The following is a 21,576-nucleotide window of genomic DNA, read 5'->3' as shown; positions in this document are numbered from 1 at the left end:
GCCTTTTTAGCAAGCTGTATGCTTGAGTAAATTGAGAGTTATCAGTTGTGTTAAGGCACTGAGTGAAAATGTTGAGTTCTTTTTACCTATGATAGTTGAAGAAGTGAGTGAATTGAATTCTAGGAAGCATTCAGATCAGGGTCAGGGCCATCAAGCTGCAGGAGTAAAGGCATGCACTGACAAAGGGAAGCACTTTTCTGTCAGAATGGAAAAAACAACCTTTGTGTAGGATGGAGACATGCACCAGCATCAATGCAGGTATGAAGCAGTCCAAGTGATGGTCTTGGAGACGCAGAGTGGAGCTGCAGTGCTAAAACCACTGCTTGTGCATATTTATTTATGAGTGCTTCTTTTGGCAGAGGCAAACCCAAATTGTGGTGTCAATTGTTTTAATTACAAAACTAAGGAAGTGAATAGGGAAGTCCCAAGTTTGGGTTAGCCTAGTTGTGAGAGTAAATTCCAAGCTGGTTTATTAACAGATGTGTTCTTTCATATATTTTCAAACCGAAGCCCCACATGCTCAGTAAATGCTATGAGAGCTTTGTTAAAAACATGTCCCTAAGGATGAATCACTGGCTCAGCTGAAGTCACTGGAAGTTTCCCAATGTTCATGAGGTCAGGACATCATTCTCATTGTTTAAAAGGCAGATCCACACAGTATAAGTTCAGTGTAAAACACTGTACATCTGGTAATTGTTTATGCACTCGGGTAGTAAAATGGAAGAAAGAAATAAGCTCCATCTAAATCAATTTAGATACATCTAAATAATTGAAATATTTGCCTTGTGCATATTAACCATCACACATGTCAATACAGACAAGGTTAAAGCAAATCTGCTGGTTTTATTCCTAATTCACAATCTATCCATTGCTTGCAGGCTATAATCTATAAACACCAAGCTGAGACAGCTTGACAGAACTTCTGTGAGGACCTCCTGATGGATTTTGTTCTAAAGAGAATTCATAAAGGCAGTGGCAGCAGCAAATTGCATGACCCTACAGGTGCAAGCTGCAGCAGTTGTCCCTCCAGTCTTGCCAATAAGATTTGTTGAAACTCTCTGTTTCACAACGTCTTTATTGGTAATGGATCCCTCCCTTAATTTGTGCTGATGCATTTGGAATGTCAGCTTCCAAAACAAGGCACATGGGAGGCATTTAAAGTAGATTTTTTGAAAGGAAAATGAACAAAGAGCATGTCAGGTTCCATTTTGATTTGCATGACAAATCCAGCAGGCAGTGTTCTGGTGGGTCGGGCTGGGCTTGCCTGCCACTCACTGCGTTTGTCACTTTGGTTTGAGCACTTCTGACAGTCCGTTATGTTAATTGTTCTAAGGACTGTTTTGCTTGGGGGGGAGGAGAGGAAAGGCATTTTGGTACTTTTTCCATCTACAGGAAAGGAGGGGTATCTGAGGGAAGAGAAAATGTTTTCAGTCTGGTTGTGATCTATTCATAAACAATCCTCGGAGGTCACTAACGAAGTTCAGTATTTTAAATCTTACTGCTTCTCACTCTGGTTTTGAGTGGGAAACACTGGGCCCCTAACCTGGAAACTTGGGGAGTCTATTGTTTTGGTGCACACCATTCTTTCTTCCTTTGAGTCCCACAGGGCTGGGTCCTGCAGAGTGGTTTGTGCTGTGCCTATATGCCTCGATGGGGTGACATTGTGGTGCTTTGACAAGTGCTAACAAGGGATTTAATGCCTAAAGACACATTGTGGGATACTCGTTATGGGAGTGTGGACAGTATGAGAATAACTCTCATGTGTGCCAATATTATACGTAGATATTGCTGGTGTATCAGCAGATACCCGTCTGCTGTTGGTAGATAATGTGCATGTTGCTGAACTCTCCTGGAGGCACAACTCAAGGTGGAGATTGCTGTTGTCCCTTAGGGTACACACACTTCTCCATCATCTCATTGAAGTCATGGAGTTATGAGTCTCAAAGTTCCTCACTGACTGCAGGAGGCAGAAGTGTTGATCACAAACCAGTATTTTCAGATTGGTAGAATGATCCACCATAAAGTTTCAGAAGTCTTGTTTATTTTGGTGTCTCTCATGCAGTTACTGCTGGTTTTCAGCCAAACAAGAGCTTAGTGTTTAAGTGAGGAGAGCAGGAAGATAGAAATAGAATTTCCCAGAGGTTTCCAGGTTAATGGCTGACAGCAACCTTTAGGCTTTGAACTCCTACTCTGCATTTGGTATTCTCATTTATGTGTTGTGATGCAAGTGCACCAGGACAGAGAAGCTCTAAACACAGAATGATTTTCTAGTACAAAATCATGCAGCAATAGCAAACTAGATCAAGTTAAACACTCAAGTGCAGTAATTCCCATCTCATTCGTGCTTGGTGATTCTGTAAGCTGCTTTCCATGCCGTCTAGTCCTTCTTAAGTACTATTTTGCTAACGTCTGTGGGCTTACACAAGAATTGGTTTGAACTGCTGCATCTTGTTGGAGGCTCTAACCCTGAAAGTGTTCAAAGACAGCTTGAAGGGGGCCTGGAGCAACCGCCTCTAATAGATGTATCCACCCATGGTAGGGGGGTTGAACGAGATGATCTTTAAGGTCCCTTTCAATTCCATGATTCTGTGCTCTCAAGAAAGCCAACTCCAAAATAATTAACGTTCACAAATAATTCTCTTCACCACCACTTCGAGAAGGATTTCCTGTCGTGCTGCTTCAGCGTAAGGAGAACTCAATAGCAGAAGGCACCGGCGGCGCCAGCAGGGGACGGCAGAGCGGCACCGTGCACATGCCCCGGAACTTGGTGCCGGCGCGACCGGAAGTGGCCGCGGGCGAGGTGCGCGCGTGAGCCTCCCGGGCGGCACAGCAGCCATGGCGGAGCGCGTCGAGCAGCGGGTGGAGGACCGCGTCCCGGAGCTCGAGCAGCTGGAGCGGGTCGGGCTGTTCACGCGTAAGGAGATCAGGTGAGGGGCTGGGGCCGGGCCAGCGAGCTGGCGGCGCGGCTGAGCTTGAACCCCTCGCTAATTGCCTGTTTCCGCAGGGCCATCCTGCGGAAGGCGTCGGCTCTGGAGTACAAAATACAGCGGAGAGCTCTTCGGAAGGAGGATTTCATTAACTATATTCAGGTAGGTTGTAGTGGTGAGCAGAGCCAGCTAACTCGCGTCGTAGATCCATTCAGAAGTGACCCAGTTAGGAAACAGGCATCTGGTTGTGGTCTCCTCCCCGTTCCCCAGTGCGCATCGTGGAGGGGTTTATTGGCACAGGCTCTTCGTTATCCACACTAGAGGAGGAAGCAGAGACCAGGAACACCTGCCTGAATTTGCTTTAAGAGAGTCTTCTATCCTCTTGTTCCCTGATGTGCTGTGTAAATTTTAGTTCAGTGAAATGAACTTTTTCATGGCATTAGAAGTTTGGGTTGTGCATTGTGCACCTAGGAATGTGTGGGGTGCTGACAGCTCAAATCTGTAATACAATGTGCCATACAAATATTGAACTGTACTTTCAGTCAGCCTTAGAAGAGTAGTGACTTGGCTGAAAAGTCATTGCTTATGTCTTCCTGCATTTGATTTTTATTGTCTACCTGATTAGTGGTAGAAAACTTAATGTCTTTTTTTTTGTTTGTTTACTGTTGTCCATCTCTTCGTTTGCTTGTAAATAATTTTTTTTTTTTTTAATCCTCATTCTAGTATGAAATCAATCTGCTGGAACTGATCAGGAAAAGAAGAGCAGTAAGTTTTGTTAGTTATTTAGAGTGCAAAATATTTCATGCCAAATTGTTTTTGTTGCAATAAAATTTCCTTTTTCCTTCCAGCGCATTGGATATTCATTTAAGAAGGATGAAATTGAGTTCTCTATGCTGCAGAGAGTCCACAGCCTCTTCAAGCGTGCTACAGGAAAATGGAAAGTAAGTTTGGGTCTTTTGTACTGAGAGGTTGAAAAAATGTGCGTAAAATTATTTGGCTATCATTGCCACTAGGTATTTGTTGTATTACAGAACAATACAGTGGAAAAGTGAAGTGGTTGTCGGGTCTTGCAGTTAGCAGTAGACTAGCAGCAGATCATTCATGTCAGATCAAGGTTTTTTGTTTTGGACAAAACCAGTGTTTTGTCCATTTGAGTTATTAGTCCTTAATTGTATAGAGTCATACTGCAATGTGAGTTTAGTTTGTCTGTGTGCAGGGACTAGAAATGGAATGTAAACAAAGTTTTCATCTGCTTCTGGAAAAGACTGTCATCTAATAGTAAAAACAAGATGCCTCAGGAAGGCATTGCAGTGAGCTTGCTGTGGCATTCAGAGTAACAGATTTGGCTGAAAAGGCTGCAAGGGTGTACCTTGAGATGGGAGGTATGGGTTTCCTTGGGTGTTTTGCAGGAGTTTGAAGATCTGGAGTTAAAAAAGGGGGATTTGAGGTTCAAAATTCCTTCTCTTTGCATGCCAGGTGATTGTGCCAAGGACATACTGTTTGCTTGTTAATGTGCAAGTATTTGCTTGCCGTACTCTAAGGTTGATTTCCCTTTCATTTCCAACAGGACGATGTCCAGCTTTGGCTGTCACATGTTGCATTTTGCAAGCAGTGGGTGAGTGTGCAAAATCTGAATTTTTGCTGTAATCTTCTGTCATGGAAGTGTGGTACTGGTGGTTCACTTTGCTACCAGAGCAGGTAAACCAACCCATTTTCTTTACAGAATACAAAGCATCAGCTCAGTAAGGTGTTCTCTTCCATGTTGGCTATTCATCCCAACAAACCAGGTAAATAAACCAATGGGGAATGCTGAGGAAATGACCAAGCATAGATTGTATAGGGTTGGTTTGAGTTCTTGCAGGTCACAATTCAGTCTGTTGGGGTAAAAGTTCCTGCAGTCTTTCCTTTGCCTTGCTGGTATTTCAGAGGGAAAGGCTCTGACAGGGGTTGTGCTGAGCAGTCAGGGTGTTGTGAAGGGGGACAACCCATGGTCTGAATGGCAGTTTCCCAGGCAGACTGGGGACTAAGTAAATGTTTCAGAGGTAGGAGATGTTGAGTACTTGCACCTGCTTTTTGGCTTCTGAAGACCTCACTGTACAGCATTTTATCTGTAGCTACACCAGATTAAACTTCCTGGATCTTCTTAGCTCTGTCCTTTAACTTGGTTTTACATGAGAGATAATACATCTCTTACTCCATTGCTGAGCTCATCAAACAAAACTAATCTGGAGGGCAGCTTTAAAATGGGTTCTTATGACCAGCCACTTTGCTTTAAAATGAATTTGTTTGTATCATCTGTTGCAGCCCTGTGGATTATGGCAGCAAAATGGGAAATGGAGACACGGCTGTCATCAGAAAGTGCTCGGCACTTGTTCCTCCGCGCTCTGCGCTTCCACCCGGAGTGCCCAAAACTTTATCAAGAAGTGAGTTTGTGATCAAAGATCAGTTACTTGATCCATTAGAGCAGTTCAGTCCATCAAGTTTCTCAAATTGGTCTGAGAAAACTAGGAAAATTTTATTTCTCAGATGTTGTGCAGTGTTGGCAAAGTCCCGATTTGTAGCTCCTCAGCTGGAGCTTATTTTACCACGTTTGTGTTCCGAGATGTTCTATGACTTATCCCCACCTACACAATAATTTCATTCTCTTGCAGTACTTCAGAATGGAGCTGATGAATGCTGAAAAACAGAGGAAGGAAAAGAGAGAATTTGAACGAGCAAAGATGGACTTGGTAGGTCAGCTGAGCTTAATAAAGAGATTCTGTCTGCTTGTGTATCATGCATTTGGCTGCCTAGTTTCAGGGCGTCTATATTAATGATTTCCTTGAGAAGAGCTTAAGAGAAACATGTGGTTCATGTCCTGTGCCTAAATTTTTCAAGTTTTTCTCCACTCAAATACTTGATACATTGATTTTTTCCTTTAAGTTTTTAAAGCCTCTCAGTTTGAAAGTTAACAGTGACTTCTGCAAAGGAACAGCTAAACTTGTTATTCCTGTATAGTTAATTTGTGCAAATTGAACAAAGATTTAGGTGAAGAAAAACTCAGTGTCTCACGTTTTTTCCATCTTTGTACAAATGGTAGCTGAGAAAGGAAAGCATTTTTTTTCAGTGATGTTGTGCTTGATGTTGCAGGGGGAATTCAGTTTTTCTGAAGAGATTCTCAATGGGGAAATGGCTCGCATCATCTACAGGGATGCTGCTCAGAAAATTAAAGGTGATGTCACATTGCTGCTACTTAGTTAATAAGAGAATTGTCACCTTTAACTCTCCAATAGCTCCAAGGTACACATTAAGATACATTTTCGAATGCATTATTTCTTCAGTGGAACACTGAGATCTATAGAAAGCAAAGGTGTTCTCTCTAGACACTTAAATGTTATCTGGGTCTTCACAAAAGCTTGCAAAGAGAGGGAAATGAAAAGTGTGCAGTGGATGTCGTACTCAACTGTCTTTTTTCTCCCTTTTAAAATGTAGGTGCCGAGTTCCATCTGGCTGTGCTTTCCATTGCAAAGCTCTTTGATTTTACCCAAGATTTGCAAAAAGAAATTCTTGAAAAGTGAGCTCATGGCTTTGTGTTATGGTTTTTCTCTTGCTTTTATTTTTTTTCTAAGAAAGAATGTATTTGGTAACTTAGCCATTAACTGCATTTCTATAGTAATAGAACACTTCTAAACATACCTGTAAAAGGTTGAGGGGTATTACAGGTGTGGGGTGTTTAGTTTGCAGACCAAGTTTGCTGATGATCCTCTTACATGGGAGTACATGGCCCGTCGAGAGCTGGAGCTGGGGTCTCTGCAGTGCACAGAACACAGCACCAAGCAGAAGAGAGTGTCTGAAATAACCCAGAGAGAGGAACGCTGCTGTGCTGTCTTTGAAGAAGCTGTGGGAGCAGTGCCAACAGGTGAGTTCTGCTTGCAGTTCAACATCATTTGTCCTGGTACTTTAGCATACTGTGAAAGTGGTCAAGTAGGAGCTGGCAGGCTGCACCATACCTAAGGGAAGACAAGCAGCTGCCTTTTGGGGATTTATTTTATGGATTATTTTCCAACACATTTATGCTCTTGAAGGAGCTGCTTAACTGAAAGTGCTTTTTGTTGATTGTTTGCTTCATCAGTGTTATTTAACCTGTCAGGGAAATAGAAGCCCAAAGATGAAGAGAGAATTGGGAGTTATAAATTGGGAGCATTCCTACAGGCTTTGGTTTCTTTTTTTTAGGATCCCAAGTATATTGCTGGTTAGCTGTGAGTAAGCCATGTTTATGAGTTGCTAGCGGAGTGGATCTTCAATATCTGGCATTCTCCTTACTCTTAAAAGAGACTGTAAAGGGACTAAGGGACTATCCATGGAATGGACTCCGTCATGGTGCTCTTAATCCCTATCCTCAAGGGCCCCTTCTCGACTGCCTATGTGTGTTCTCACTCCTGCAGGCCTATTGAAAACAACAGGCAAAGGTTGTGACAGTGTGTGCTGAAGCCTCAACTGAACTACAAGCTTGATGCCCTCTTTAGAAAGGGGTCCTGGCTGCAGCTTGTAATGGGGAGCAGTTCTTAAATGTCAGCATTTACAAGAAAGTTGGCATGAACATTTGGTGCTTGGGTTCTTTGTTCCTTAATGTGAAATAATTGTGCTTACTCTTGTGATTCTACTAAGTGTGATACCATCTATTTTATTCTACAGAGGCCATGTGGAAATGCTACATCAGTTTCTGCTTAGAAAGATACAACAGGAAAACCAACAGTGCAGAACTAAAGCAAAAGGTAAAAGCTTCCTTGACAATCACAGTAACAAATCATCCTTGGGTTTACTGACTTCTGTAATCTATCAGAGAAGGAGCAAGTGTACTTTGACAGTTTATCAGAATACTGACCCAAGGCCATCATTAAAATGGCTTAGTCTCCAAGGGATTCACTTTTACTGTTAGGTTCACATGTGGCCTGCCTCAACACGAGTAACTTGGCCTCTTGGGATGGAAGTTAAGAGAGCCAGCTTGTTAATGTTCATGGCCAGTCCTGCCAACCTGTTCTTGTTCAAAACCAGAATGAAGCAAAATGACTCTTGCAAGTAAGTCTGAGTGAAGTTTGGTGCTGGCACATGGGCATCTGGACTTTTGCAGCTCTGCTTGTATGTGGCTCAGTGAATTAACTCATCATCCTGTGCAGTTTGCTTCCCTTTAAATACAGTAAAAGAACATTGCTGTTGTTCTTTTGCTGCTTAAGGAAGATGTGTAATTCAAATTTCACCTTCATCTTGGAAGGTACCTAAAGCATCAGGTACTGAATTTCAGAGACATGATGATACAAGTAACACACTGAGCTTCATGTAATGCTGGGATCTGCAATATGCAGGAATAATACTTATTTTCTGTTTCTTCTCTGTTGGTTCCAGAGGCTGGAGAGGACACTGAGTGTGTTTGACAAAGCCCATGAGTCCAGTTTGCTGCCAGAAGCTCTCTATAAGCAGTGGGTAAGAACTGACACAAAAATAGATATGCATCACGTGTGTGCCAGTCTTTACTATTTTAAGTATGTAGAAAGAGGGGCAGTGTTGTGTTCAAATTCTTGCTTTTAAACAAGGTATTATAAACTCCTTGTGGTGATGAGCTCTGTCTGTTGGGTTTTAGCTTCAACTGTTGCTGGAGTTCAACCTCTCCAAGAAGGCTGTGGAGGTGGCAGAAGCTGTAACCAAGCGCTTCAGCCTGTCGGTGGAGGCATGGCAGATGAGGCTGCAGGTGCTGACCCAGCTGAAGAGTGATGATGTGACCCAGTGTTTTGAAGAAGCCATTAAACACATGAAATCCAAGGTCTATTTTGCTTTTATGGGCACTAGTCTTGGGCAGGAAATCTCTTGAGATTTATTCTCTGTTTCCTCTCCTATAGAAGTCATTGAAAGTCCCTAACCATTTTGAGCTTGGAAACAAAAACTTGGCATTTCACCTGCCTATTACATTCAGGAGCATTAGGGAATTGTAAATTCACTTAAAATTCAGTTTTAAAGTGTGATTGCTACTCTTCTAGCCGTCAGATGGTGTTTTTTGTGTCTTACATGGATATGTTAGAGGTGTTTCATTTTCTTCACTGTCCTGGCAATCCTGTTTGTATGTGTGGCATTTCAAGCCCTGAATTATCTGTATGTTCTTTAACTGTTCCAATTGAAACCCTGAGCACCATAAATGAGCATCCAAGGAGATGATTGCTTCTTTCCCTTTTGCTATTCTCTGAAGTTACCTTTGCACTGCAGTGTTTGCTGATGCAGAGAAGCTTGTGTCTCATCCCTGACAACACGTCTTGCAGTTGTCCATTAAAGTAGTTATTTGTCCTGTAAGTAGGAAGGGAAACAGGAAGTGATTTTTGTGTACAGTCCAAAGTTGTCTTATAAGAGCTATGTCTAAAGGACATTTTTTACAGTAGCTGTAATACATAGTATGGTGGATGTGTTGCTGTCTATTTCTGTATTTCAACCATTTATCTGCTTACCATGTAGGGGACTTTGCCATTGTGGACCCTCTGGGTGGAATGGAGTGAAGGCACAAACAGCAAAGAAGACACAGAAGCTCTCTACCAGGTACTTAGCCAACAGAAATCTTCTTTTGATGGCAGTACATAAGTAAATAGGAACAGTGTGTCTGGACAGAGCATGTAACAGAGCTTTACATTGCACATTTCTCATGGATGTGTTAAAGAATTTGAAGTAAAGCTCCATATGTTACCAAAAATCAGTTGGGCATAGCTCATACATGTCCCTGTGCTTCCAAGACATCCAGGTGTTTGTAAGCACAACCAAAAATGAACTACTTTGTGGTCTAGAATTTCTGTTGTTTTCAGATGTTTATCTGAATGTGGAAAAAGAGAATTTCCCAATCTGTGTGAAAACATCAACCTCATTAAAGAAAACTGGGACTTTAATCTCACTGTAAATTCCCTAAGTAGCTTAGGGCAAAACATTTGCTCCTTGCCTGGCATGTTGGTTTGCTTTGTTCCCCCCCCAGTTGACAATATAAAAGATGTCTTTCAGGTAAAAGCTTTAATTCAGTTGTTTGCAGAGCATTGTGAAGCCTTCTACATTAAGGTTGTTGGGGAAATGCCAGTTGCCAGGTGTGTGTAATATTGCAGGAGACTATTTTAGGTTACAGCTAATATTTTAATGTGAAAAATATTGGCTGTGTTACCTAATGGTGCCTTTTGAGGCACCATTTGGGATGCTTTTGTGCAGTACTTTGTCTCACTTACGAGATCTGCCTTATGTCAGATGCCTAATTAGGAAGAAAGTGCTATTTGCTTTCTTCTCCCTTGTTGCCTTGTAATTGTAGCTTAATGTGGCTGGTTTGTTTTTCTGTTTGTTCCTTTTTAAACCTGCAGAAATCCTTACATGCCACAACTCCTGCTGAATCTGTGACTATGAAAGAAAAGTATCTTGACTGGACTTACAGAAATCATGGTTATAAAAAAGTTAAAAAAGTCTTTACCAGGTGACAAATAAAACCTTCAAACCTGATTGTTCCATGTGTTAAAGGGCTTGAAGTCTAAAGTTCCTTCTGTTTTTACCTCAGCCTGTGTGAAAATCGTCCATTTTCAGTTGACTTCTTCAGGAAGATGATCCAGATAGAAAAGGAACAAGTAAGTTGAACGTCCAATTAATGCCTTGTGTTTGTGAGATACACTTCTAACTTTGGACTGAAATAGGAAACTGAGGACTTGTGAGTAGTGTTACTGGTTTGCGATCAGTTCGCATTTGTCTTCTGAAGTTGATTCATAGCATGTAATGCAAGTTCCATGGTAACTAATATTTGGCTCTGTGTGTGTGCTCATGTAATTACCATGACTCTTTTTCTTTGTAAGAATCTAATCATGCTGCAGATTCACTTCTATACAAAGTAAATGGCCTTTTAATACCTTCCTTTGTTAGAAATCCTGCAAGATGCTTCATCTGCGAGAATACTATGAACGTGCCTTGAGAGAGTTCGGTTCGACAGATTCTGGTAATGGGTTTTGATTTACTTCATTCAGTGCTGCCTCTTTCTGCCCTTGTGATTGTGCTGTCATGTACAGTGGAACTTATTTCTTCTGTGCTATTAAGTGAATGACACTCTGCAGCAACCTTTCAGTTGCAGTCCAGGGTGGCTGGTCACAGTGAGATGGCTTCAGCAGAACTAGTAACAACTAAGGCATTGAAACTGATGGCAGTAAGAGATGCAGATCACCTTTCATTTGGATTTGCAAACAGTATGGAGCTATGCTTTTACAATCAAGATTTCTGCAGTATTCCTTTGAAGAAAGTAAACAGTTCCATGATTGCTGTATTATTCTGAAGACATCACTGTTCCAGCCGGGAATAGAGCCCATGCTTTCGGTCCTCAAGAGATACAGGCTCTAGTGCCACAAAGTAAACCTCAGTGCATTAATAATGGGGACACTGACAAAAAGCAAGCTTCTAGGCTAGGTTTGGTGTGTTTAAGTAACATCCACTCAAATCTAACCATGGCTTCTGTTGGTCTTTTAAAGATTTCTGGGTGGATTATATCAAAGAAGAGCTAAGTCATCCCCAAGGCAAACCAGAAAACTGTGGAAACATTCACTGGCGAGCTATGAAGATGTTGCAGGGAGACCTGGTGGAAGACTTTGTTTCCAAACACACTTTATTGCAAACTGGACATTTATGAAAAACTATAATTATAACATGACAATGCTCTTTCAAAAAATGTCTTTGTACAAAAAAATGTGTTCCTGGATGTTACTAAAGTGGTGACTTCTTTCTTGCATTCTTGCCTATGCGGGAAAAAATAATCTGCCCCCCTGCAGTTGCTTCTAGTGTTGCTTCTGCCAGGGGCAAGTTCAAGAGGAGAAAGAAAAGGTATCTCTGAGGTTGTTCTTCACTAGACTTCTGAGAGCAAACTCCTTCCTCCTGCCTGAACTTTCAGATGGAGTCATAATGCATAAGGCTGGACACCGTGGAAAGCTAACAAGTGCAAAACCACCTCTGGCAGGTCTTGGTGTTTTACTAAGCTGAATGATGAAAGGTAGAATACTGGAGAAACAAGCTGTAGAATTCTGGTGTTTGTTTCCTAGCCTTGAACCAACCTCTGACCTGCTTTGTGTTGGTGTCTGAATTGGAAGCTGTAATTCTGAGAGGGACTGGAGAAGAGCTGAGATTTCTTACAAATAGCCCTGATATGACAGTACAAAGTTCTGATACACTCTTCCACTTTCTACCCCCAGTGCCTGGAAAATGGGTAACAATTTTTTGAGATAGTGTTATCCTTGGCTGCTTGCAGGCCCTCCTTTTCCCATGTCAAACCCTTTACATCAACAAAAATGGTCTCTCTCCTTGGAGCAGCAGAGTGTGCATAGGAACAGGAACATGAGTTCCTTTATCTGATTTCCCCATGAATGGGTGGTGATGTGACAATACAGAAAAATAGTTCTTCAAGGTTTTCCACACAAGTAGGAAGTGCAGCTCCTGTGGAATCAAGGTTTGAAGCAAGAGTGATTGCTCTTGACATTTGAGGTACACCTTCAGCCAGGCCATTTTCTGTCTTCCCACTCATTCCTAGCTGTCTCGTGCTTTGCCATTGTTCTTTCTCTTTATTAATCAATCCTCCTATCCTGTTATTACTTTATCCCCTCTCCAGACTTACCTGTCTTCCTTTGTCAGTTGCACAGTAAAAAGCTTTGAGTTTGGGGGATTTTTTCTTTTTGTTCCTTTTTTTTTTTTTTTTAATTTAATTTGGTCAAATCCAGCACACCTGCTAACAATTTCTGAGTGTGAGCCTTTTTTTTTTTTGTGCAGCTGTGCTGCATCCTCACAGAACTTTGGCTGTTCGTGGAGTACCTGCCACATCAGTGCAGGTGCTTCCAAGCTCTTGATGCTGCCTCCAAGTATGCTCCTACCAGGAGCCTTTAACGAGATAGAGTTGTGTTATTTTTGGGGTTTTGGGTTGTTTTTTTTCCAAGATTAAAAAGCACAGTTTGAAGGCGCGTTGATACTTTATTTACAACTTTGGATTGCAAAGGTGTTTTCTTACAGCTTTTACACCTTTTTTCTCTAACGGCTTAGTTCTGCCATCCAGTCAGGCTGTTCTCTCCCCCTGGACACAGTTCCCAGCAGCAAGGAAAGGTGCTCGAAAAGCAGAGGCTGAGGCGGTCCCCGTGCCGAGGGGGTTTCAACGCTGCACGCAGCGAGGCTGCAGCGCGAGCAGCTCAGCTGCCGCGCGCCGCCTCATTTCCCGCCTCTTTCTCCCGTTCTCGCACCGAGCTTCTGTCAGCGCCCCACGGCCATTGCGTGCCCCGGGTTCCGCAGCAGCCGCTCTGACTCGGACACCGCCTACGTGACGGTGGCTACTGCCACGGGCGCTGCTGCCGGCACCTGCCCGGCCCGGCGCTAAACGGACTACTGGCTCGGGCCGGGCGGCAAAGGACGCACGGACAGACACTTTCTCACAGTGGGGCCTCGCCCAGTCCCTCCCTCAGCGCCGGCCAGCATGGCGCGGCTGCCGGCATCGCCACTACGGCAGGTGTGGCGGGCTCCGGTGGGCCGGGAAACCGGGGGTGGGTGGGCTGCGTTCTCCCAGCCAGGAGGCGTCAGCGCTCTACCATGGCCGCGACCCCTCTCAGCCGCCTCCCTCCAGCAGGTCGGCCTCGGGAGGGCGAGCGCGGCGCTCCCTGCACCCAGCGCCCTAGGCCGGGGCTGTCCGCAAGCGGATGCAGCGTTGTGCTAGGGTAACACGCGTTCCCTTCCTGCTGCCTCTGGGCGCTCTCGGACCAGCTGAGGAGTTGTTCCCTCCTGCGCTCCAGCTGCGCCTCCGCTATCTTCTGCAGCTCCTCGGGGCTGCTGCAGGGTCTGGCCCTCTCCTGCCTCCTTGGCATGTGGCTGCCACGAGGTGCTCACTCCTAGCCTGTGGAGCTCGCACTCGTTGCGCTCCTTGTGTGTTCACTGCTTCTGAAGCTTCCACAACCTGCTGCTGTTCCCACATGGGACGATTTTGGGTCAACCTGGGGACTCGTTTCCAAGTTCAAGGTGGTAGCTGGATCGTGGCTGTGACTGAGGGCACGGACTGTGCTGTGTTGGCTGCTGCCAACTGATGGCAGCACCAGGATGAGCCATCCCTCAGCAGGTTTGCTTTCTGAAGGGAGAGGCTGGCTGGTTGAAACTCGATTATGTATCAAAGGAACAAGCAGGTCAAAGTCAAGGGCTCAGAAACAGAAATGCAGCAGAAGCTGCATGAATCTCCTTGCAGTGAAAGGTGCTACTGGATTCCTTCAAACTGTCTTGTAGGTGATTGCTGCTACCGTTGAGCTTGCAAGCTCTGAGGAGGAACAGTTTCTTAGTAAGAGAGAAGCTGTGACCTGGAGGCCTGCAAAAGGTGAGCCTAAAATATCAGGGCAAGAAAAAGTGGATGATGAGTGATGAAACTTAGACTCTGCTTGAGGAAATGTACTTAAAAACTCTTGGGTGATGCATGGGAAATGACTGCACTACTATTTTCATGTAGATATTTGTGGGTGCTTAGTGCAAGAGTAATTAATCAGTGCTACCATTGGCTATTTCTGTTGTTTTTAGAATATTTGCTGAAGAATATTCCATATATTCTTGATAATGAGCGTGAAAAAGGTGAATTCTCTGATACCTCTCAAGATGAAAATGATGTCAGTGGCTCTCCTGTTGACTATGATGATCTACTTCCTGACATGGAAGAGTTGGGTGGTGAAGTCTCCACTGCATCTGAGTCTGAAACTTTTCCAGTGCTGCAGACTGCTGTATATGAGGCTGAGGACTGGGATAAAGAGTTGGAGGACTCTGAGTGTAACCCTTACGGTGAGTACCAATGTATTTGTGCTTTATTTGAGTTTTAGTTAGTGTGTGACTAGGAGTAGGAGGAGACTGTTCAAATAGTTTCCAAGTAACTCCCATGGTTTAAATATTTTCTTTGATTGTCTTTAGATGCTGATGATTTCCAGTGTGGAAGCTTTCAGGAGAATAATCTTCTGGCCTCATACTCATGGCAAGAGGATTCATTTTACAACCCAGGCTTTCACCATGCAGCTTCCATTACTTTTACACCACCAGTTAGAGTGACTGAGATTGGCCAGTTTGATGATGCTGATGAATGACATTGACCCTGGTCAGAACTAAGTTTGGCTTCTGAGTTGGATTATGTTCTTTACTGATTGAGCCTTTGTCTTGCTGGCAGAGTTCTGCCTAAGGCCAGAAATGCTCCTTCACCTTCTAAGTTTGGCTTAGGCTGCTTCTGAGCTGCCTGTATGTTGGCTGCACTTGGCCTTTGGAGAGTGCAGGTGCTGGCTGTGATGAGCCAATGCATTTCTGGACTTTTTGTTATGTTCTGAAGTTTTCTGTTGTTGGTAATTTATTGCTTGCAAGGAAGTACTTAATTTCCAAACTTCAGCTTGACATGCAAATCCCTGTGTGTTGATGTAACTTGGATTTATTTTCCTTTTTTGTTTGATGTTGTCAAATTTATTCCAATAGCTTTAAAAACTTTGCCTCTTCCAGCCTCTCTGTTGTATTTCCATTTTGCAATTTGTGGTTCCATATCCAATGCTGGCATTTAACAGACTTAGCCATGACTAATACAGAATGAGTTGGTTGGGGTTTATTTTTGTTTGTTTCCCATATAAAGGAATTAGAAATAAATTATACACATATTGCAGGTACACTTGTGCACATCTGATTGGAACACTGGGTGTTCAGGACAGCCTCCCAACCAAGATTTCTCCACATCAGACCTTCTTGTATAAGAGCATATTACCCTCCAGGCTCACCATTGTCTTTATGACATCCTCACGCAACCTCAGACCTGCAATGATGAGGAAAATATTTGTGCTTATATAATGCCCTGCAGTGTATAATCTCTGTGTCTTGCAGACAGTAGTGGATTCATATTTGTGATACAGGTGATTTGCTGTTAAGTTGTGGCAAATGGGATGGGAACCCAAAGCAGCTCTGTAAAGTCTCTAGGAGAATAGTTGGAAGTAGAACCATATCCTTCTGGCTTTTGCTCTGAGGTGAAGGAGATATTCTCAAATGCACGTTCAATCCTCACGTTGGCCATTTGAGGAACAATAATCTTCAGATACGCTTGTGTTTTGTTAATCACTTGTCTCAAGAACTTTCTATTGGTTCTGTGTTTTGGCACTGAATGGCTGTCCTGGGTTAACACAGCCTGCTCTCACAAGCCCCTTGTTCTCCACAAAGAGAAGAGGGAAAAGTAACACCAAAAAAACCCCAAAACTCTGGGTTGAGTTTTACTGGAAATTATCCAATGCACCATGGTCTGAGCCTCCTTGCAGAAAGAACAGCAGAAGCAGTGACCCAGTGTTAGGGCAACAAGGTGAGAGAGGCCTTGAGCACAAGTCCTGTGAGGAGAGGCTGAGGGAGCTGGGATTGTTTAGCCTGGAGAAGAGGAGGCTCAGGGGTGACCTCATTGCTCTCTACAACTACCTGAAAGGTGGTTGTAGCCAGGAAGGGGTTGGTCTCTTCTCCCAGGCAACCAGCACCAGAACAAGGGGACACAGTCTCAAGCTGCGCCAGGGGAAGTTTAGGCTGGAGGTGAGGAGAAAGTTCTTCACCGAGAGAGTCATTGGTCATTGGAATGTGCTGCCCAGGGAGGTGGTGGAGTCACCGTCCCTGGAGGCGTTCAAGAGGGGATTGGATGTGGCACTTGGTGCCATGGTCTAGTCATGAGGTCTGTGGTGACAGGTTGGACTCGATGATCCTCGAGGTCTCTTCCAACCTTAGTAATACTGTGATACAAATGGTTCCCCACACCCAAGCATGCAGCAGCACCTCCCAAGAGGTAAGCCCAGCACCCCAAGCCCGGAAACTGGGATCTGAAACAGGAAGCCTCTCATGTTCCAATCTGAACTTCAACCCCCGTCATACTCTACTGCAGTCAGCACTTTTCATTGTGAAGCGTGGGATTGAGTATCTCATCCAGTGTGTGAGACCAAATAATGTATGCATGAGTTGATGGAAGTGAAGGGCACAGTGATATTTGCCTGCTCTTTTCCTGGAGAGCAGAGGAGAGTTAGACCTGGAAATCTGGGGGTTTCGTTTGTTTGTTTTGGGAGAGGAAGCTTGGTGTTAGGGTTGCAAGAAAGAAGGCTTACTCTTTCATTCCTATATGATGGGGTGATCTCAGGATCAGTGTTTCCACCAGACAGCAGCAGAAAGCACAGGCTAACAGGCTCTTCTTCCCCTACATGGCAAGAAAGCCCTTGCTCTCCACTCCAAGGCACTGGGCAAGCTTTGTGGGCTGCCATGCGTCGCAGAGAGCAGAGAACCAAAGAGTTAGTGGTAAAAGTTCTGCTCCAAGAGCAGAATTTCTCTTGAGTCTCCCAAGCCAGAGCCGGCAGTGCTGGGCAGCAGCTGCAGAGGGCAGCAGGGAAGTAGGGAATCGCCGGCCCCGCTGGCTGGCACCAGGCACCGAGCTCCCATGGCAAGAGCCGGGTCCTTGGGCGGGAAGGCTGACGATGAGAGTAATTCGGATCGAATTCGCATCTCTTCTGCGGAGCGGAGCCTTGTTCCCCAGCAAGGCTGAGCTATAGCCCTGATTACTTTCCCATTTTTAAAATTTTCACTCTGAAGTTACCCTTCCTGAACTGAAAAGTGCCTCTCATGGATGAACAAAGAACATCACTTGGCTTGGGGGCTGATAGATTTTTAAACTATGCTTGTGGGAGACATCCCACTGTATTTAATAAAGATGAACCTCGCAGAAGCCTGTGGAAGCCAACCTGCATTCTTTGGAGCTGCTTTAAAAGGAGAACCAAAATGCCTTTGTAACATTGATTGGCTTGATTTTTTTCCTGTATAGTCCCAAAATTCCATCAGCCCCAAAGTTTTCCAGCCATTTTCTATGTGCTCTATAAATCAAGGTTGTTTTCTTTCAGCCTGTACCTCTAATTGCAATCATCCTTTCCTGGGCTGTCTTGTTATTTGAGGAGAAATTGTCTCCTTCCTGAACTGTTTGTATGTTAAATGATTGTAAACTTAAAAGATCTGTTTTCAGTTTCCCTGTAGGTTAAAGCTGACACCCCCACCAGCTCTGGCAAAAACAGCACAAGAATTTTGCAGCAGAGATGTGCTGAGCTCTCTCGGGACAGGCTGGCAAATATAACTTCATTTGTCTTGGCCCTGCTTGTTAGGGAAGGGGCTTAATGTAAAGTCTGATCTGAATATTCACGAACTGCAGGGGGATTAGAAAACCAGATGCAGTCTTCTCAGAAAGGGTCTCCTAGAAGGATCTGAAACCAAGCTCGTAGATTCCAACATTTTTGCACTACAGAGTGTTTCAGATTCTGAGCCTGTTATGTGTTGACACAAGTGTGTCATTCTAGGCAGGAATCTCTTGCAATTAAACAAAACACAAAGTAGCACATGAGCCAATAATTCAAGCCAAGACTGTCAGCCCTTCAGCCTGCTCGAATTATTGGATGGAAAAGAGTCCCATTACAGGGCTCAGATTGTAAATATTCTACACCTACAAGAAACACATTGTCAGTACATAAATCAGTTAGAAAACTTGCCATCAGAGTCCAAGATTTCTCAGTTAAATGCATTTACATCTCTAACAAGACTTTCCCCCGTCTTTGTCTACAGTACAAGATCCCACTCAAAGGACAGAAGGCTCTGCTCAGGTTAATGTGCTTGCTGGAGTTCTGCTGTGGGGAAGGCTCAGTAGTGTGGCATGATACAGTGACTCAGAAGGAAGTCTGGGTACAACTCAAAGCTGCTCTTGCTTTTTTTCTCATATCCCCATTTTCCAGTCAGAGATAATGACAACAAATTGTCCACAAAACACTGAAAATTCTCTGAGCAAGAAAGTTTGTCTAAATGAGATGTTAAAAAAACCCCACCAAAACACACCCACCAAAAAAACCAACCCAAACCAACAGAGTTTTGCATTTTCTTTGAAAAAGCCAGCAAAGAAACAAAAAGGTTTGGGTGCATCTGTTGTTTCCTTTGAAATCTACAGGGAATGATTTGCAAGAGGAAATCACTGCAGGAAATGTTTTCATATTTCCTGTTGATAAGGTGTAGCATTTAATTCATTCATCAGGTTGAGAGGATGGCTTATTGCTCTTGTATAACTACAAGATCCAGCCGTTTTAGTGTCCTTCAAAGACGCTACTGCTTGACTGCTTGTTTTGTTCCTCATTTTAACTGGTGTCCTTTGGCTCTTAATCTGAGAAAATTACTCCATTCTTGAGGGGACTATATGAATAATTTCACAGATTCAAGGAAAAATGCTGATGGCAGCAGCTCATCCTGACCATCTGCTGCTTCCAAGGACAGCAGTGTAAATCCCATTGTAACAAAGGTCATTTTGTAGAGCTAGTGGGTAAGCGGTGCTTGTAGGCATGGGGAAGGACTTATCCTTACCCTCTGTGGTGCTGTGCTGCAAACGTGGACATTCGAGGCTTGAGTATTAAAGGATAAAAACTGTGGTGAAGTTGTTAGTCCTGGGAGCAGCAGCTGCTCATAGCATGGTTTCCTAGCTTAGCAGAAGAGACTGTAACCTACTGAAAAAAGCTGCAAAGCACACAACCCTAGTAACTGGGTTAGTGAGGGAAACAGCTTCCTTTGTGCATTTGGAATAGATCCTCTGCTGGTGTAAACTGTGGCAGCTCATCATGACCCAAGCAGAAGTTCTGTCCCTGTATATCCCTGTGCAATACCTGTCTTCTTCTGTTCAGTGTTTATTGTTTCTACAGGGTTTAGTTCTTCATATAATGGGCTTTCTTTACTGCTCTGAAACACCTTTTGCCTTCTGTTCTGTTTAGCTGTAGCTTTTCTGCACTTGAGTCTTGATTTGTTTGATTAACCCTGCTGCTTGTGGTTTCCAGAAGTCTGGTCTGTTCAGTGGGGTTGGTGAGGCATTGTAGATAAAGCCACTTAGGTAAATGTTTCCCAGGCAGAGACTGCCTGTCTACTAGATAAGAACTACATTTAGCTCTATTACCTGCACTTGTGTTAGTAGGTGGATTAGATTTAATTTGGTCTTTTGGAGAGAGGCAGGCAAAGTGTTCTTCAGACAGAGCTGGGATTTGGTTTAAGGACAGGCTTTTAATGTGGTCTAGAAAGTGCACTGAGGCCCTATAGGAGTACTTTGTGTGTCTGGCTCCTGCCTGCAATTTTGACTGCTGACTTTAATGATCATGCTTCTAATTATGTACAGAGGTAAATTCTCAGATGAAAGAAAAGAGACTTTCATCCTCTGTCCCATTAGCTGTAGTGGGGTTTCTGTTGTGCAGAGGAGAGAGTCTGTCTAAAACCAGCACCCAACACTGACAGCCAGGGGAAGCCCTTTTTCAGGCTGCACAAGGCACCTTCCACTCCTCCACCGTGTATAGCTGATGAAAGGATGTATTGACTTCTTAACCACCTGTTTGGTGTTACAGGTTATGCTACTGATATTTAATTACATTTACTTTTAATTAGATTTCATCTGAAGAGGGGGCAGATGTGAACATTTTACCAGCATGTAGCAATGTGGCTCCTCAGTACTATGCACTGGGGAAATTGGTAACACCCACCTTTTGTGATCCGGACTGCCTTAAACAAAAGGGCAAAGTTCAGTGTCCTGCTAATGGACTTAACTGCTCCATAATTGAGACTCCAGGTACTTGGGAAACAACTTCTTTTTGCTACATAGACTTTCAAGTTTGGCTTAGTTATTCCTGTTCATCTTATCTTGGAACTGGATATTGCTAAGGCTGTGCTGTTAGCTTCCACCACAACCCAGTCCTCAAGGCTTAGCAATAGATTTTTCTGGCATCAGGACTTATTTCTATGGTTTGTGTTTCAACTTCTCCTTGAATTTTCCATTTTGGAAGGATTCTTTTCTTTTATCTTAATTTTTTTTTTTTTTTAACCTTTTGTACCTAGTAGTTACTTCTGCCTGGGGTTAAGTTTAGGCTTTGTTTCTCCCTGTAGTACTAACACTCAGTAATGGGTGCTACCTAAAGGAAAGAAGATAGAGGTTCTCTGTTATGGCATCATCCACCTTGTGTAACAACCCTTGGATTGTCTTGGCAGGAAAATGGGGTAACTATGGAAGAACACAAGGTGTGCAGTTACTGTGCTCATTTTTACACCTGGAGCATGCTTTAAGGTCAACTTGAGAACTTTGTACTTAACTGAAGCCTCACCTAACTGAGAGCTGAGAGCTTTCCTTTCTCTGCTTTAGTGTCTTGTATCTTTTTCTGCTGTACTTGCCCTGTTACCTGAGACATTGTACTGATGTGAGAGGAATATCTGTTTTTAGCACTTCTTCTCATGATTAATCCTTGCAGGTTTGGCTGTTCAGTGCTATTTTAATGATGTAGGCAACAGCTGTTTTCTCCATGTCTTATCAAATATCCTTCATGTTCTAATAATAACAAAGAAGTTTCTTCATTCTTGGCTATTCCAAATTGCCACTGAAGTCATCTCATAGCATCTTTGTGGGGACTGCAATCTAGGAATAGGTGCTTGTGGTGAGATAGTCTTTGCTTGAGGGAAAAAACCCTCAAATGTGACTGAGGATTTAGCATCCATTTAATCTTGGTTCTGTCATTACTTCTAGAGTGACATTTAGGGCTAATATTTTTAACAGCTCAGTAGTTTTAACTATCTTGTTGTTCAGTAGGAATGACAA

General features: G+C 43.6%; 2 protein-coding genes across 3 annotated transcripts in view; both read left to right on the top strand.

Moving 5' to 3' along the window:
• The first annotated feature begins 2,799 nt into the window (after nt 1–2,799).
• UTP6 (UTP6 small subunit processome component) lies at nt 2,800–11,661 on the top strand. Its single transcript, XM_068151038.1, has 19 exons — nt 2,800–2,927; nt 3,005–3,089; nt 3,651–3,692; nt 3,776–3,868; nt 4,495–4,542; nt 4,651–4,714; nt 5,232–5,350; nt 5,579–5,656; nt 6,057–6,138; nt 6,399–6,480; nt 6,644–6,825; nt 7,602–7,681; nt 8,310–8,387; nt 8,545–8,724; nt 9,405–9,485; nt 10,280–10,389; nt 10,471–10,537; nt 10,827–10,899; nt 11,423–11,661. The coding sequence occupies exons 1-19, from the start codon at nt 2,836–2,838 to the stop codon at nt 11,578–11,580; spliced, it is 1,794 nt and encodes a 597-aa protein (XP_068007139.1). The 5' UTR covers nt 2,800–2,835; the 3' UTR covers nt 11,581–11,661.
• A 1,617-nt stretch (nt 11,662–13,278) lies between these two features.
• Nucleotides 13,279–21,576, top strand: part of COPRS (coordinator of PRMT5 and differentiation stimulator) — a 164,355-nt gene continuing 156,057 nt past the window's right edge. Inside the window, exons 1-4 of one of the 2 annotated variants that reach the window (XM_068151035.1) lie at nt 13,279–13,431; nt 14,193–14,280; nt 14,478–14,732; nt 14,859–15,803. In XM_068151035.1, coding sequence (XP_068007136.1) covers nt 13,399–13,431; nt 14,193–14,280; nt 14,478–14,732; nt 14,859–15,028 — 546 coding nt within the window. In that variant the 5' untranslated portion in view covers nt 13,279–13,398 and the 3' untranslated portion in view covers nt 15,029–15,803. Of the gene's footprint in view, nt 13,432–14,192; nt 14,281–14,477; nt 14,733–14,858; nt 15,804–21,576 lie in introns of those variants that run through there. The other variant, XM_068151037.1, reaches the window with a different exon arrangement.

Source organism: Melanerpes formicivorus, unplaced genomic scaffold (assembly GCF_026170545.1).
Source record: "Melanerpes formicivorus ecotype bairdi unplaced genomic scaffold, bMelFor1.0.p_v2 SCAF_21, whole genome shotgun sequence".
Taxonomy (NCBI): Eukaryota; Metazoa; Chordata; class Aves; order Piciformes; family Picidae; genus Melanerpes; species Melanerpes formicivorus.
This window is presented reverse-complemented; position numbering and strand designations above follow the sequence as displayed.

Bases quoted from the DNA above. Each gene is read 5' to 3' on its own strand.
- UTP6 (XM_068151038.1), top strand. From the start codon at position 2,836: ATGGCGGAGCGCGTCGAGCAGCGGGTGGAGGACCGCGTCCCGGAGCTC. The intron at 6,481-6,643 runs GTGAGCTCATGG...TGGGGTGTTTAG, and splicing joins CAAAAAGAAATTCTTGAAAA to TTTGCAGACCAAGTTTGCTG. The intron at 9,486-10,279 runs GTACTTAGCCAA...TTAAACCTGCAG, and splicing joins ACACAGAAGCTCTCTACCAG to AAATCCTTACATGCCACAAC.